Consider the following 18,109-nt stretch of genomic DNA (forward strand, 5'->3'; position numbering starts at 1 on the left):
GTGTCCATTAACTGCCAAGGGACGTGGAGAACATCGTGGGCGAAAATCACGTGAATAACTGCCAAAATAACGGAGTTTGAGATGTGGGACAGCAGTTACATAAAAACCGCCAGGAATATTCCTTTTCCGAGACAGTATTTACTGTCTCGCGGGCCGAGACAGCAAACACTGTCTCGCCCGCCGAGACAGCAAACACTGTCTCGGCAGCCGAGACAGCAAATGCTGTCTCGCGATTTTGTTTTCCGCCAACTGTTCATAGGGGCTATAAATACCCCCCGAAGGCCATTTTTTGAGGGGGCTGATCATTTTGAGCACTTCAGAGCAGATAGAGCAGAGTTCTGGAGCTTCCGGCAATCCCTTGAAATTGAGCTTTGACTTGATTTCAAGAAGAACGACTATCTTACTTTGATAAGATATCGTTTCAAATTCTCACTTCGATAAACGAAGGAAGAATCATTAAACCCCTCACGATTCAATCAGAATCTGTGATTTGGTGGTCCACGAGTCAAAGCACTCCCGGCACAGGCAAAGATCCCACGCAAGCAGCGATCCAAACAACGATCCTGCGTTTGTTTCTCAAGAGTTGTAATTTTTTATTTTGTTGTGTAAAAGGAGTCTTATAAAAAGACTATCTCTTTTTTTGAATTTATTATAATCGACTGAAGATATAATGAATTCCATGACAAAACCAACTTTTGACGCAAACAGCGTGACGAGACAGAAATCACTGTCTCGCATGCGAGACAGAAATCACTGTCTCTCTCGCATGGCGAGACAGCAAATACTGTCTCGCATGGCGAGACAGTAAAGACTGTCTCACATGCGAGACAGTAAACACTGTCTTGCGTGCGAGACAGTCCATACTTGTGTTCTTTTGATTTTTGGATGATCTCCTCTTGAGCTGTATTTGGATATCTTTCAGCATTTTTTGACGCCTACAACCTATAATAGCTAAAGATGGTCTCCCCATTACGATAAGGTTAAACGCGGCTTTATGGATAATACATAGACATTTAACCTTTTACAATGTAATCTAAGTTCTACACAACCTTGAAGATAGAATAACCCTATCAGCCAAAATGACCCACAGAAGAATTGCACAACAGACACGATTGAGACAATGTCCGAAAAGTTTGGGATTTAACATGCGTTCCAAGTGCATGAGATTTAGTTACGAGCATGCACATGTGAAAATTCAGCAAACTCTTAGTAGTATAGTTGCGCAAAAAATAAGAATGTGAAGTTTCAGTATGAAGAAAATTTATCAGGTGGAATTGCATGCTTAAAAGGCATAATAGAAGTTTACTTACCACCCATTCCTTTTTATCAGCATCATAAGTTTCCCCACTGTTGGGAGAGGCATAATAGAAGTTTACTTACCACCCATTCCTTTTTATCAGCATCATAAGTTTCCCCACTGTTGGGATAAATTAAAATTGGCTTATCCGTCAACCCATTCCTTTTTATCAGCATCATAAGTTTCCCCACTGTTGGGATAAATTAAAATTGGCTTATCCGTCACCTGCACAGCACAAAATTAATAAACAAAAATTGGTAAGCGATAAAATATGACCTGCCAGGTTAAATCCAATGAATTGCCAACCAAGGCAATAGCATTGTTTCACCCTTGTGTTCTTATTTATTAGAGCCTAGAGGCACTCCAGATACCAAGTCTGTAGCCATAAGCAGGTTCTTAATTATATCCAACAGAAATTCATTGAAAAGAAGGATCAGCTCTTCTCGAATTATTACATCAATAAAGCACCAACGATAAAATTCACCAAGCGTGCATGTTGTGTCTGGGTCATGTGTGTGCATGTACACACACAATCTCCAGTACACACACAATTTCTGATGTACACACGCACGCATGCACACACGCACACACGCGGATATCATAGACCGTGGTGTTGGATGTAGCCATCAATCTTTTGAAGTAATACTGTCATTTGAGGAACTAAATTCGCAACAGAGGAAGAAACAGACAAAATGAAGTTGAAAAAAGAATGGTAGGCCAATGTTAATAAGAGTGGTAACAAGGACAACATTATCTATTGATAAAATAGCTACACCGGGGGATGTGTGATTCAGACATTAAAATAATTGATATTTTACTTGGTAATATTTTTGGTGAAATGTTGAAATGTGTATTTTGTCTACACTGCCAGGTGGCTAGTTGATGCCCATCATAACAAACACTAGATCATTATTCTTAAGCGTTTAATCGGACTGCCCATATTTTTAAAACTATGCAAATTAAAAAAAAATCATATAATACCAATACCAAAAAAAATAAAAACGCAAAAAAAAAATCATGGAAATGTCGAATAAGCCAGCCTCTATGGATTTACATTATGCTCACAGACAACAACTTCACTACCTGCAGCATCAGTTAATGAAGAATCAATTTGCCAGCACAATAAAGTCATGGCTAATGCGAGCAAAAACACTTTCATTGGCAAAAGCTGCAAAACACGTCTGTGATGTGTCATTTAAATCACACAATAGTGTTTCTTATCCTAGAGTCATATGCGCTCTCCTCTAGTCTGCTCTCCTCTAGTCTACATTTATTAATCAGTCAAAATATGCAGTGCATAAGAACTCTTGAGAACCATAGAAACACGCAAGCTAGACACCATAGCAGTGAAACAAAATTATAATCTCCGGTATATTATCTTGGTGGGGGGGGGGGAAGGACTGCCCATATTTTTAAAACTATGCAAATTAAAAAAAAATCATATAATACCAATACCAAAAAAAATAAAAACGCAAAAAAAAAATCATGGAAATGTCGAATAAGCCAGCCTCTATGGATTTACATTATGCTCACAGACAACAACTTCACTACCTGCAGCATCAGTTAATGAAGAATCAATTTGCCAGCACAATAAAGTCATGGCTAATGCGAGCAAAAACACTTTCATTGGCAAAAGCTGCAAAACACGTCTGTGATGTGTCATTTAAATCACACAATAGTGTTTCTTATCCTAGAGTCATATGCGCTCTCCTCTAGTCTGCTCTCCTCTAGTCTACATTTATTAATCAGTCAAAATATGCAGTGCATAAGAACTCTTGAGAACCATAGAAACACGCAAGCTAGACACCATAGCAGTGAAACAAAATTATAATCTCCGGTATATTATCTTGGTGGGGGGGGGGGTAAGGTAAAATTGATTGCTGTTGTATATCTAGCAAATCATTTTGTAGGAAATAGTTAGCAAATCATTAATTTATAGGTAATATCAATGAGTAAGTTTAGAACATTCAAGAAACACAAAAAAAGAATAATATTGGAAAAAAGAAGTTACAGGCACTTGCAATATGTACCTTTTTAATAGAGAGGACTAGGTTGTGAATAAATCTGGGGGGTGTACAATTGATACCAACGGCCATTACTTTCTTGCTTGAATCAGAAATCAAGGCACACTCAGTTAAGGAGTCCCCACTAACCACATTAACTCCATCCTTTGAATTAAAGGAAAACCACGCTGGGATATTTATATCTTCTTCCTCAAGAAGCTCGGCATAAGCCTGTACAAGCACCCAGACGAATTAAGCCTAAATTCATGACAGTTGTCCACTTCTTGGCTATCCAATATAAACTCCAAAAGTAAGCGGTTCTGAGGTTTACAATATGCATAAAAATACTAAATGTGACACATTCATGTTAATCATACACATCAATGATGGTATATTGAGTGAAGTCAAACTGATGATATCAGGCACATCATTGTCAGCATGAACAAAGCTTAAGAAAGGACACTGCATACACAGCGATCACCAAGAGAAGCTAAGCATAGACAATCAAAAAGAAGCATGTTAGCTATGACTACCTGGGCTTCAATTTTATTAGGAATTGTCTCAAATGCAATGAGATCAGCACCAGATTCTGCAAGAACTTGAACTCTTCTTCTGTGGAAATCCTTCAAAGTTTCAACGGTAACTGATTTTCCATAGTCGCCACTACAAAAATAGGAAAAACAAAAGTATATTTAAAAAAACAACACACAGAAACACAACGAGACAATAATTATAATCATAAAGGCAAAATATTATTGAGTTGATGTTGGAAATTGGAAAAAGCCCATCCATCCTACCTGTACTCAGAGCCATCTGCTAAATATGCTCCATAGCTGCCAACAGAAGCTGCTACCAATACCAGATGTTGCTTGTCCAAATTTCTACTTTTGCCATCATTACAAGAGACTTCTGAATCCCTTTTTTGAAATGCATCTCGTGCTTCACATGCAATTTCAACACTTTTGCGGAGTAAAGATTCACTTTCTTCTTTAGAAAATCCTTTAGCTTCAAAACCTTGAATTGTTCCCTGCTCCATAACAATGAACCATGTTTGTAAAGCTTCATTAAGCTGGTATGATAAAGAAATGTGGAACAAAGAAAATACCTGATATGATGCTGAAATTATGATATTAGCACCTGCCTCAAGATAATCTAAATGAACCTGTTTCAGTAAAGAGGTTATCGATAAGAATTCTGGAAAATAAGGCATGTGTTAAAAAAGAATTGACGAACTCTAATTACATTAAATTGCTTTTTACCCTATGATAAAATCTAAGCCCATCTACCATGTGTTAGATGTTCAACAGATTATGGGATATATAAGTTATATCAAATCAGATCCTTTAAAGAATAATAGATTTTCAAACTTTAAAGCTTTAGATCTGATGTCTAGATGCAGGAACCTTTATACATGAAATTTTGACCGTTCAGTGGTACAGTTCTGATCATTTGATCTGTGTCCTAGACTCTTAATGCTGACATAAACACATGCCAAGCAGTCTCAATTCATAAATCTTTTCGCTAATGCAGACTGCCCTGATCAGTATGTGACAAAATTGTGGCAAGTCATCATCACTACAGCTTAAGGCTTCTCAGAAGCTAACACAGTTATACTAACAAAAATATTGGATTGTATGAAATCCCTTTCAGACGCTGAATCAACGATAGCTCTCTTCTTATTTTATTTGCTTATAGATTTTCTTAACCAATTCTGTAGCCAACCTTTCAAATAGAGATCGTGCTATATTAAGTATTGTTGGAGCCCAGCCCGTTACCATGCGATTTGTAGGTCCAAAGAACCCAAGCCCGCTACCGCGCTGGTTTCGGATTCAAGTCACTCAACAAAGCCCAAACACAGAGAACCACCCATACCACAACTCCAAATGCCCTTTGGTTTGGGAATGAGATCAATTCAAAGTTCAGACTGTGGCCAGACTAAATCCAAATTGGTCTAGTCTAAGATCAAACCTGATCTGATGTAGGACAAATCCACCCTCATCAAAAGTGACCAGAGCTAGTTATGACTAAAAGTTCTCTTGTTAGCACTCCGACAGACGAGATTGCTCCTTAACATGGGTTTCTTTCTTTCTTTCTTTCTTTCTTTCTTCTTCTTCTTCTTTTTTCTTTTTGATACATGACTCCTTAATATGTGTTGGAGAAGGGATATCTACATGCTACAAGTAACCCCTTGGTGATTCCCTAAAGACAAAGAAATTGAAACAAGGATTTCTATGATCATCAACTGTTCTTTCTTGGCAGCTTGAAGGTGTTCTTCTTGAGTATTGTCAAGATTGACGACAACTTCTTCATCAATAACTAGATATGATTGCAAACCAATTATTGTATATCTATCTTTTATTGGTAGTTAAAACAAATGCAAACATAAAATTGTTAACTTCTTCGCTGCTAAGAGTCTAAAAACACTTCCAATAAAATTAGATTATTTCAAAAAATTGTCCCTTCTAGTATATAACAACTATGAACAAAAATTTATTTTTCCCCTCTCCCCAATTCCTTAATAAGTTATTCAGGATTGATAATTATATACACTTTACGTATTATTAATAAAGGCACTCTATCCTACACATAATACACATCCTAACAGGTTTGAAAGCTTCAATCAGGGATTCAGTACCAAATTTGGCAACTTGCACCAAATGCAAAGAAAATAGAGCAGGCATCTAATTTTTTTTTGAAGTTTATCGAAAAACCCTAGGGTGAAAGTGAAAAATCTTTCACCTATTCTTCTCTCCTCCTCCTCCTCTTTATCTTCAATTCCTTAATAAGTCGCTCAAGATTGATAATTACATACAACAGTTCAAATATTATTAATAAAGGCACTCCATCCTATACCCATTCTAACAATTTTGTCTGAAGATTTTTTTTAGGGGGAAAAAATACGAACATTGGTGTGCCTAAGACTTTAATCAGGGGTTCGGTACAAAAATTCAGCAAAATGCGACAAAAATAAAGCAGACATTAAAAAAAGATTTCAAATTTCTCGAAAACCTTAGGGTTTAAGTGAAAAAGCTCTCACCTTTTTAATGAGATCAGGTGAGTTAACGAGACACTTAGCGCTCCATAGCGGATCGTTGAGATCAGCGCCGTTTGCCTCGAGCTCGGTGGCGAGCCCGCCGTCGATAACAGCGCAGCCACCGCACTTCTCGAGGAAATATCCGATCGCCGACGAGGGATCCGACGTCTTGAAACCCATTTTTAGAGAGAGAAGGTGAGGAGAGAGAACTGAACTCGACGTTCTGGAACTTTGCCACGCTGCCGCTTCGATTTATAACGGGAAAGGAATTCCAATTTACGAATTTGCCCCTCCTCCGAGATCGTCGCTGCAAGCACCTGGGTTGACACTTGACAGAGAGGTGACGTGGAAATTTTGCAAAACAGTTACGTGTCTACTTCTTAATTTATGATTGCCAAACTTCTTAAAATAAGAATATTTTTTTTAGCAAAATAAAACTATTCAAGAGCAGCTTTAATGAGGGAGGAGAATCTTTAAAGCTTGATATCTATTCTTCTATAATAATGGGAGGATTCAAAATTTAATATTCATGTTACAGTAAATTACTGTATTATTATTATTATTATAGCATAGACAGTAAGATCCAACACACAATATTCATGGCATAATAAATTATTGTAGCATTACTATCGTAGAACATACGAGAACTGTAGCGTTTAAAAACATTATTGTAGCTCGGGGGATACTATAACATTTAAGAAATATTACTGTGGTACTTATAAAAAAATATATTTAAATATAGAATTACTGTAGTAGAAATAAAAAATAAAAACCATGCTTTGCACGGGGTGCACACTAGTGTGTTTGGATTGTAAAGAAAATCGTAACATCATTTTTAGAAGTTAATAATGAGAAATGATTCTAAGGCGCACACTCATTTCATAGGTAAGAAAAGAAATTAGTTGGAGGAGTCCTTTCCTTTTCATTCCTATCGGTTTCCCTCGTCTCCTAACAATTGTTTTTGGGCATTCGTCAGAAAAACCATTGTTCTATGGTATTATTTTGTAAGAGCAATACTACTATATTTAGAATAATTTCTTCATTTAAAAATAAAGAAGGCAAGCGGGCTCGCTATATTCTTCATTTAAAAATACATTTTAAATGAATAAAATAAGCTAAACTTAATCAAAACTATTTTATTTTTCGAGAGTAACTTGATTTGGTAGATCAACTCTTTTTGGACGATTCTCATAAATGAGCGCCAAAATTGAACGGTTAGAGCGTTAGACTATTAAGGATATCCTCTGACGACAAGCAAGTGTGTAGGATGGGAATAGGAAAACAATTTTGTTTTCCCTAATGAAAAGAAAGAAAAGACTCAAAAGAGTTTTATGCTTATTATAGAATTTGGCAACGTACTATATCCACGTGGATTACACGATAGTATGAATGAAAAGAAAGAAAAGACTCAAAGAGTTTTATGCTTAGGGACTGTTTGGTTCATTTTCTATATATAGGAAAATACAATTCCATGTAAAGAAACAAAAGTTTTGAGTTTTCCAAACTTTTTCAAGAAATAGATTATTTTGATTTGACTCGCACATAAATTTTGATGGGAAACCATTGTATTAACTTTTCTTGTGTTTGGCAACGTAGGATATCGATGTGGATTACACGATCTGAGAAAAAGTCGAAGGCATCCACGTGGATCAAACACTAGCATGGAGAGTGAAAGAGACGGTAGGGGACGGATCGAGAATCGGATGCGAGGCGGACGGATGTGGGAGTCCCTCTCATTCTTATCCTTATCATATGACGAGACGAGCAAAGAACTTATAGGAGAAGACATAATTAGTGGGTGTTCGTATCTTGATTATTATATATAAAATAAGTTGACATGTTTGTTTTTATGTAAATGTATAAATGACTATGTGACATGCATATCCCCTTTATTCAGATAATAATTGGGCTGGTCCAGCTACTCAATTTTTATTATTCATTTCAACTTCGAAGGATGCAGCTAACGGTTTTTACTATAGTGGTTCACTAATAAAGTTTAAGACAATAGAACAAATCTTATGTGTCACAGTCTGATTCGTAAAATTAAAGCGGATGATAAAGATTTGGGTAATTGGATTGGAGAATATTCGGGTCCACGAAACCCATAGAATTAGCACCAAAATCCCTGGTTATTTGCTATCATGTTCTTTCTTTAATTTTCATCTTTTATTGTTGTGAGATATTTTTTTTCTTCCTCTAAAAGGTTTGACTTGTTCAAATATATGCTCCTATAGAGATTTAGAGAACTTTTCAAGTTATCATGTATCCAAATATTCTTATCTGTCCTTCGTTAAAATTTTATCATCACACTTATTTGAGAGATTTTCAAGTAGTTCGAACTTATCGAACATCATCATTAAATATTATTAGGAAATAATGGGAATAGGCTAATAACTCATTTTAGAAAATTGGCTGCCCAGAGATAGAAACTCGTGAGCTCACTGTTGGAACGGGGTGTAGATCAAACCTCAATTCAGACGAGGAGCTCCGGCGAGCTCGAGGGATGACGCAGGCGAGCGTGGACGTCGACTCAGGCGAAGTCGACGGCGAACTCCAGGCACAGTTTCAGGTGAAGCTCGAGCAGGCGAGCTCGAATCTTGGCGTTCCCGACCACGGCGTGTGGGCATCGCGACCTTGGCGTTTCTGATTCCGACCCTCGCCAGCGTTTTTCTTCATTATCTCCAGCCTTGAAATCGCAACAACGATTTTAGTTCCAATCTCCAGCTCTCAACCACGTTTTTGAGGGGAGATTAAGAAAGGGATTTAAGAAGAGAGAGAGAATTAAAGAGGGGATTTATTGTGGGATATTCTTTATTCTCAAAAGAGAATTGAAAGGGGTTATTTACTTTAATTATTAACACTGTAGCTACAGTGTTTATATTAAGAGATCTCAATTTGGGATCTGCTCTTGAATTATAATTTCTTGTTAATTAATAAGAAATTGACTGTGTGGCTCCCGAGGACGTAGGCAGTTGCCGAACCTCGTAAATCTTGTGTACTTTTCTCTATACCGTATTTCTGCTATTTTAGGGGTGTTGCATAGCCCCAGAGGGTAGTATTCCCAATAACTGGTATCAGAGCGTGAAACGATCTAGAGGAAGTCAGATTCAAGTGGGAACCATGGCTGCAAATGAAGAAAAAATGAGACTTAAGAAGTTTGATGGAACAGATTTCGGATTCTGGAAAATACAGATAGAGGATTATCTGTATCAGAAAAATCTGTATCAACCACTATCGGGGAAGAAGACAGATTCTATAAAGGCAGATGAATGGAACCTTCTAGATAGACAAGCCCTCGGAGTTATCAGATTGACGTTAACTCGCAATGTTGCGTTCAACATAGCGAAGGAGAAGACCACGGCAGGTCTTATGGCAGCTCTCTCAAATATGTATCGCGAACAAAGTTCATTTGATGTGACGGTTATTCAATCTGAAAATGGCGGAAGGCGCGTCAGTAGCACAACACCTCAATGAACTTAATACGGTTACAACCCAATTGAGTTCAGTTGAGATTGAGTTTGATGAGGAAGTTCGGGCGTTGTTACTTTTGTCTTCCCTACCAGAAAGCTGGAACGCTACAGTCACGACAGTGAGTAGTTCGTCAGGAAGCACCAAGTTGAAGTTCGACGACGTTCGTGATCTGGTTCTCGGTGAGGAGATCCGACGGAGAGAATCGGGTGAAGGTACAACCTCTTCAGTATTACATACAGAGTCAAGATGCAGAAATTCAACCAGAGGGAACGGACGAGGCAAATCAAACTACAGAGGTAGATCAAAGGACAGGAGGTCCAATTCAACCAGAGGGAACGGACGAGGCAAATCAAACTACAGAGGTAGATCAAAGGACAGGAGGTCCAAGCAATAGCTCGAAGACTATCGAGTGTTGGAATTGTGGAAAGACCGTAAATTACAAAAATCAGTGCAAGAGTGCACAGAAGGAGAAGGAGGCGAAGGCTGAGGTGAATGTCACATCCACCTCAGGAGGAGACGACGCATTGATATGCTCTTTGGAGAGCAAGGAGGAATCTTGGGTATTAGATTCAGGAGCGTCGTTCCATGCTACCTCTCAGAAAGAATTCTTCGAGAAGTATGTTCCCGAAAATCTTGGATACGTATATCTTGGTGATGATCAACCATGTGCTATTGTGGGCAAAGGCGTGGTGAAAATTAAGTTGAACGGGTCAGTATGGGAGCTGAAGGATGTCAGGCATATTCCCGACCTGAGAAAGAACTTAATATCCGTAGGTCAGTTGGCTGGCGAAGGATACACAACGACCTTCCATGGAGATGATTGGAAGATCTCAAAGGGCGTAATGACGATCGCCCGAGGCAAGAAGACTGGTACCCTATATATGACAGCAGGTGTATGTTGTTTGATCTCAGTTGCAGCAGGCAATGAGACTTCAAAGCTGTGGCACCAGAGACTCGGTCATATGAGTGAGAAGGGGATGAAAATCATGCATACAAAGGGAAAACTCCCAGGAGTGCAGTCAATGGAGATGGATATGTGTGAAGAATGCATACTCGGAAAGCAGAAGAGAGTCAGCTTTCAGACGAGTGGCAGAACCCCCAGGAAAGAGAAGCTAGAGCTCGTTCACTCAGATGTGTGGGGACCAACAACCACCACGTCCATTGGTGGAAAACACTACTTCGTGACTTTTATCGATGATCACTCTCGGAAAGTGTGGGTCTACTTTCTGAAGCATAAGTCAGAAGTATTTGAGGCTTTCAGGAGATGGAAAGCTATGGTCGAGAATGAGACCGGTCTGAGAATAAAGAAGCTCAGGACCGACAATGGTGGTGAGTATGAAGACACCGGATTCAAGAAGTTCTGCTATGAGCACGGGATCAGAATGGAGAGAACCGTGCCCGGCACGCCTCAGCAAAATGGTGTAGCTGAGCGGATGAACCGAACGTTGACAGAGAGAGCCAGAAGCATTCGAGTACAATCAGGCCTACCGAAGCAGTTCTGGGCAGAAGCGGTCAACACAGCAGCTTACTTGATCAACCGAGGTCCATCGGTTCCATTGGAGCACAGAATACCAGAGGAGGTATGGTGCGGAAAGGAGGTAAAACTCTCACATCTTAAAGTTTTCGGTTGTGTAGCTTACGTGCATATTAGTGATCAAGGTAGGAATAAGCTTGATCCCAAGTCAAAGAAATACACTTTCATCGGCTATGGTGAAGATGAGTTCGGCTATCGCATTTGGGACAACGAAAACAAGAAAGTGATCAGGAGTAGAAATGTGATATTCAATGAGAAGGTGATGTACAAGGACATGCACAAGACAGATGACTCAGAGAGCGAGTCAATATTTGTAGATGCAGATGATGTCCCGAGTAACCTCTCGGAAGAACCCAATGCAGAAGGTCCTCAGCCAAAAGAACCTGTTGGACAAGATGGTGCACAAGAGCCCGACACACCAGCTCCGATTTTGAGGAGATCTTCTCGTCCTCCTGTACCCAACAGGAGATATATGAACTATCTGTTGCTGATAGATAATGGGGAGCCTGAAAGCTTTGATAAAGCTTGTCAGAGTGGAAATGTGAGCAAGTGGGAGCTTGCCATGAAAGATGAGATGAAGTCTCTCATATCAAACCAGACGTGGGAACTAGCTGAGTTGCCCACGGGTAAGAAGGCACTCCACAACAAATGGGTGTACCGGGTGAAAGAGGAGCAAGATGGTTCCAGAAGATATAAGGCCCGACTAGTTGTCAAAGGTTTCCAGCAGAAGGAAGGAATTGACTACACCGATATTTTCTCTCCCGTGGTGAAGCTAAATACTATCAGGACCGTGATGAGTATTGTAGCAATTGAAGATCTTCATCTCGAGCATTTAGACGTGAAGACGGCGTTTCTTCACGGAGACCTAGAAGAGGAGATATACATGCACCAGCCAGAAGGTTTCTCAGAAGAAAAGAAGAACCTGGTGTGCAAACTCAAGAAAAGCTTGTATGGCCTGAAACAAGCCCCAAGGCAGTGTTATAAGAAGTTTGACGGCTTCATGCATAAGGAAGGTTTCCAGAAGTACAACGCCGACCACTGTTGCTACTTTAAAAGATATCAGTCCAGTTATATCATCCTACTGCTGTATGTTGATGATATGTTGGTTGCAGGAGCAGATATGGAGGATATCAGGAGTTTGAAGCAGCAGCTGTCAAAAGAGTTTGACATGAAGGACTTGGGTCCAGCGAAGAAGATCCTTGGAATGCAAATCACGAGAGATAAGAAGAGAGGTCTCTTGCAGTTATCTCAGACGGAGTACATCAACCAGTGAGCACCCCCTTGCCCAGCCATTTTCGTCTATCAAAGGATCAGTCTCCTCAGTCAGAAGAAGAGAAAGAGAGTATGGCTCAGGTCCCTTACGCCTCAGCCATCGGAAGCTTGATGTACACTATGGTCTGTACAAGACCAGACATTGGTCATGCAGTGGGAGTGGTCAGCCGGTTTATGTCGAATCCAGGAAAAGCTCATTGGGAAGCGATCAAGTGGATTCTGAGGTATCTACGAGGCACCACACAAAAGTGTTTGTACTTTGGTAAGGGAGAGGTAGAAGTGCACGGGTACGTAGATGCAGACTTTGGAGGTGAAGTCGATCACCGAAGAAGCACCACCGGCTATGTATTCACTGTCGGAACTACAGCTGTTAGTTAGATGTCACAGATACAGAAGATTGTCACTCTGTCTACTACAGAAGCTGAGTATGTTGCAATGACTGAAGCCAGTAAAGAGATGATATGGCTTCGGGGTTTGTTAACAGAGCTGGGATTCAAACAGGAGAAGAATGTTTTGCATAGCGATAGTCAGAGTGCGATTCACTTGGCTAAGAATTCCGTATTTCATTCTAGAACGAAGCATATTGCGCTTCGGTACCACTTCATCAGATTCTTGTTGGAAGATGACGTGTTGAAACTGGGGAAGATTCCAGGAAGTAAGAATCCAGCAGATATGTTAACAAAGACGGTGACCGTTCAGAAACTGGAGTTGTGCTCAACTTCAGTTGGCCTTCATGCATAGATGATGAGGGCGGAGCCACACAGGAGGGGAGCTTGATGAGATAGCCTGTTGACGTCGGTTTGATCTCCAAGTGGGAGATTGTTGGAACGGGGTGTAGATCAAAGCTCAATTCAGACGATGAGCTCCGGCGAGCTCGAGGGATGACGCAGGCGAGCGTGGACGTCGACTCAGGCGAAGTCGACGGCGAACTCCAGGCACAGTTTCAGGTGAAGCTCGAGCAGGCGAGCTCGAATCTTGGCGTTCCCGACCACGGCGTGTGAGCATTGCGACCTTGGCGTTTCTGATTCCGACCCTCGCGTTTTTGGCGCTCCGACCCTCGCGTCTTGGCATTCCGACCCTCGCGTCGAGCTTGTGCGCTCGCGTGGCTGGCGACCGGCTGTCGTGTTCGCCTATAAAAGCAGCCCCCCCTCGATGCCCTAGGGTTTGCTTTGTTCCCCCCGATCTTTCTCTGGCGGCGGACAAAAACGCAGCAACGTTTTTCTTCATCATCTCCAGCCTTGAAATCGCAGCAGCGATTTTAGTTCCAATCTCTAGCTCTCAACCGCGTTTTTGAGGGGAGATTAAGAAAAGGATTTAAGAAGAGAGAGAGAATTAAAGATGGGATTTATTGTGGGATATTCTTTATTCTCAAAAGAGAATTGAAATGGATTATTCCCTTTAATTATTAACACTGTAGCTACAGTGTTTATATTGAGAGGTCTCAGTTTGGGATCTGCTCTTGAATTGTAATTTCTTGTTAATTAATAAGAAATTGACTGTGTGGCTCCCGAGAACGTAGGCAGTTGCCGAACCTCGTAAATCTTGTGTACTTTTCTCTATATCGCATTTCTGTTGTTTTAGGGGTGTTGCATAGCCCCAGAGGGTAGTATTCCCAACACTCACTACCAGTCATTTCGGTGCAGAGCAAAGAGCTCATAAGTCAACGACTTGACAACTCATTTTACAAAATGGGTTACCAGCAGAGGCGTAGCTATGTTGAACTTGCCCTGGGCAGCTGCCCAGGGCAAGAAAATGATTTTTTTATATGTTCAATGTTTCAATTTTTTTGACCACGTATCAGCCGATTCAGCCCCACCCCTTTTATTTCTCCCGACTCCCCCAAATCCCAATATTTCGAAGCGAAGCGCAGAGAATAGAAAAGGGGTTGGCCAAAAAAAAGCTAGGGCTTCGAGCCTTCGAGTCTCCGACGACCGCCCCCACTCTCCGAGACTCCGACGACCGCAAATCCCCTCTCTGAGACTCCGTCGACGACCGCAAATCCCCTCTCCGAGAAGGCTTCGACGATCGCAAATCCCCTCTCCGAAGACTCCGTCGACGACCGCGGACCGCCCCCACTCTCCGAGACTCCGACGACCGCCCCCAGTCGCCTCCCAGAGCAAGCCCTCAACCAGTCGACCGTTCGACGCTGATCCCAAGCTCTCCGACGAGTGACGACGACCGCCCTGAGTCCACGACCAAGTCCTCGCCGGAATCGACATTTGTGCGCGGGACACTATGGGGTAAAATTTTGGTAAGCCAAGTATTATACCACATTACCACTCTCTTTTATAAAAGTCGGTTAATTCAATCTAAGCTCAAGCTATATATTTAAAAAAAAATGTTTTTGCAGGATCATGTGAATGATATTGACATTGTTTATAATAGAGTATGCAAGGCAGAGGTTTCAACAATACTGGTTGAAGAAGTTTGATGACCTGGATTGCACAACGTTTTAGGCTCGACCTCGACTGGTACGCCCTCCTCCAGCTCCCTCACCCTCATGTTAGTTCTATGACACTTCCTGTTGGTTCTGTGGTGTTTCATGTTAGTTCTGTCTTCTTTTTAGTTAGTTCTGTATCTGTTAATTCTGTTGTTAATTCTATTTATGCATGTTAGTTTTTTTAATATCCTAATCACAATCTATTAAATTTTGAAGCTAAAATGTCTGGAAAGGGAATGAAAACTTTATTTTCATTTTATTCCAAAAAAGACATTACTGGAGCCTCAAGCGAGGCACCGTCTACGGAGCCAACGGTTGATGATAAAGAGGAAGAGCAACATCCTCCTAAAATTCAAAAGGTCAAGGATATCGTATCTTATGATCCAGGACTGCGTCAGGCAATATGGAAATATCCATATAAAGAACAAGATGAGGTTCGGCGTCGTTACATAGCAATAGGGCCATGCCAACAAGATGAGGCATTTTCAGCAATGAAACTCATAAAAACATCATTGCGCAACAAGATGGGTGATGAAATGCTTGCTAATAACATGATACTTTATATTGAAAAAGAAATTACCTCCAGCCTCGACACAGAAGAAATAGTAGAGGAGTTTGATTCACGACATACTCGTAGAGCTCGACTTAGATAGATACTTTTGTTTAATTTTTGTATCTCATATTTTGAATGTGTATGATACAACTTTGTCTTTTTTATCAATATCTAATCAAAGCACTCTTAGTTTGTTTAATTTTTTTTGCTTTGGAGAATTTTCGCCCAGGGCAAACAAAATTCCTGGCTACGCCACTGGTTACCAGCCTATATTATATGTGGTGCCCTCGTATCTTTATAGTTTTAAACATCTTTTTATCATCATGCTTACATTAGAGAACATCGATTTTTATTTTTTATTTCAAGACCAAAGATAACGTCAGGCTGTAATCATCTTTCTACGCTACAAGCATGCTTGCCAACAATGCGCAGCCGTTAGCTGTTTGCTCTCCCCCAAATTATCCGCGCAGTCTAGCTTCGATCGTTTACCAACATTAATTCAAGGATATATTTCTGGCTTGGGAATTAAACAATTTAACTAATATAAGTATTGACTTTGATGAAGCCAAATACACGCCGAATGGAGTTCTTATTAATTATCAAAGAGCATTGCCCAAGATTAGTCAGAACGCAATCATATAAAAATGCATGAAATTTGTAAGGTATTTTTCTATCTAGAATAAAGTAAGTGGTTGGTTCTCTCAAAGATGCACCTGTTTCTTTGGAACACAACCTGTTGCTTTCCCAGGTAGTCAGCTGCAAATTATATATTATCCTGTACTTGCTTGTAACTTGGAGATGCGAACTAAGATGCAAAAGAATTATTTTCATTGCATCTGGTCTCTATCGATTATACTATTCAATGGCTAATTGCAGCCGGTTGCTTCTTCTAGTGACTTCTCATAATCAATCTAACTCTAAATGTTATTCATATTTGTAATAAACTCATGGTAATTCTTAACCTAAAGAAGATATATACTCAAATTATTACCCTTCAACTTTAATCCAAAAAAACTTCTTCAATTTACACAAAAAACCTTGGGTAATTATCATGAAACCCCCTTCATGTTTGACCGTTTGTTATGAACCCCCTTAACGTTATTTTTTTCACTACACCATTCCCTGCTGTTTTAAAAGAAAGAAAAAAAAAATTCATTTAACTTTTAACATTTCCCCCCTAAAAATACCCCTCAATAAAGCTGCTGCTTCCTCAAACTACTGCAAAACATATCTCCGCTCTTTACATGAAAAACCCAAGAAAACATGACCATTAACAAAGAAGAAAATTTTAGTAGAAGGTCAAGGTAATCTCTTCAACCTTTTGATTTTAACCTCTATTTGGTACAACTTTCAATTCCTAATCTCTGTCTTGTCCTTGGGAGAAAGGAAAACGTGTTGAGAGGAAGAAGAGTGTAATTTTAAAATATAAATGGGTTTTACTACCATTCTTTCAAACAGCAAGGTGTTATATAAATTAGCTTGAAAACTGATATTATGCCAACAACTATATCAAGAAAGTCACACCTGACAAACTTTATTAACAATGGAGGATAAAACCATTTACAAGAACAGTATCATTCTCATCAGAGATATAATTTAAATACCCCCAAACAATCCAAAAGATAAACAAGCAATGTAAGCTTGAACCACCAATAAATTCCAAGACAAAGTCCATGTAAAGAAAGCCACTGTATAAGCTCCTCAAATGACAATAACCAAGGAAAAGAAAAGAGAAAATTAGGGTTCATACTTCAAAAGAATCAGGAGTTACCGCCCTTTACTCGAAAAGAACATAGGACAGCACCGAACTTTCTCGTCCTCAGCAATCATACCACGTCCTTTATCGGTATCAATTGCCTCCAAAAGCTTCACAACCTCGTCCATATCGGGTCTTTTATCCGGATTTGCATCCCAACATCTTCGCATAATGTTTGCCAGAGCACTTGGACAGCATCTCGGAATATCTGGTCTTAGATTCTGTCATGTAATGACAGCAGAAGTAAAATAAAAATGTTATGGTCTTTCTTGTCAAATCTGGAATTCGATGGAGGACAAGATTCAGTGATTCACTAACCTGACGGACAACAGCAGAAGAAACATCAGCAAAACTGAGGTCGGGATATGGCATGTCACAGCAGTAGATCTCCCATAAGCAAATGCCAAAGCTGTACACGTCGCACTTTCTATTGTATGGCTTGCCATCGAGAACCTGATCATTATATGTGAAGAGACCATTAAAAAACCTTATGCAACAAGAGGAATTCATTCCATTTCGTAGGAAGATAAAGTTGATTTCTAAAAGGGAATATTGGATATGAGTTGCTAACTCATTTACCAAAACGAGGGGAAAAAATCCTATAGCAGTCCCTCTATAGAAAGTCATATCGTGAGGAAGGAGATCAACAAGTGGGCATCACAAATTTTAAAGTTGGTGATTGCACTGGTAAGCATTATGATTGTGATGATACAGTATTGGTGATTGCATTCATACATAATTGTGATTCC

At 39.9% G+C, this 18,109-nt stretch overlaps 2 protein-coding genes across 2 annotated transcripts in view; both read right to left on the bottom strand.

The window, feature by feature from the left end:
* The window catches only part of LOC109832995 (homocysteine S-methyltransferase 2-like), a 19,189-nt gene extending 12,590 nt beyond the window's left edge, over nucleotides 1–6,599 (bottom strand). Inside the window, exons 1-6 of the mRNA XM_020400515.1 lie at nucleotides 6,338–6,599; nucleotides 4,406–4,462; nucleotides 4,098–4,327; nucleotides 3,834–3,963; nucleotides 3,328–3,531; nucleotides 1,454–1,522 (exon numbers count right to left, since the gene is read on the bottom strand). Of these exons, the coding sequence (XP_020256104.1) occupies nucleotides 1,454–1,522; nucleotides 3,328–3,531; nucleotides 3,834–3,963; nucleotides 4,098–4,327; nucleotides 4,406–4,462; nucleotides 6,338–6,514 (867 nt within the window). The 5' untranslated portion in view covers nucleotides 6,515–6,599. The remainder of the gene's footprint in view (nucleotides 1–1,453; nucleotides 1,523–3,327; nucleotides 3,532–3,833; nucleotides 3,964–4,097; nucleotides 4,328–4,405; nucleotides 4,463–6,337) is intronic.
* LOC109832083 (serine/threonine-protein kinase HT1-like) lies at nucleotides 17,112–17,885 on the bottom strand. Its single transcript, XM_020399526.1, has 2 exons — nucleotides 17,679–17,885; nucleotides 17,112–17,581 (listed from the first exon to the last, which is right to left on the bottom strand). The coding sequence occupies exons 1-2, from the start codon at nucleotides 17,868–17,870 to the stop codon at nucleotides 17,372–17,374; spliced, it is 402 nt and encodes a 133-aa protein (XP_020255115.1). The 5' UTR covers nucleotides 17,871–17,885; the 3' UTR covers nucleotides 17,112–17,371.

Source organism: Asparagus officinalis, chromosome 3, assembly GCF_001876935.1.
Source record: "Asparagus officinalis chromosome 3, Aspof.V1, whole genome shotgun sequence".
NCBI classification, from domain to species: domain Eukaryota; kingdom Viridiplantae; phylum Streptophyta; class Magnoliopsida; order Asparagales; family Asparagaceae; genus Asparagus; species Asparagus officinalis.

Bases quoted from the DNA above. Each gene is read 5' to 3' on its own strand.
- LOC109832083 (XM_020399526.1), bottom strand. From the start codon at position 17,870: ATGAATTCCTCTTGTTGCATAAGGTTTTTTAATGGTCTCTTCACATAT. The intron at 17,582-17,678 runs GTTAGTGAATCA...ATTACATGACAG, and splicing joins CTTCTGCTGTTGTCCGTCAG to AATCTAAGACCAGATATTCC.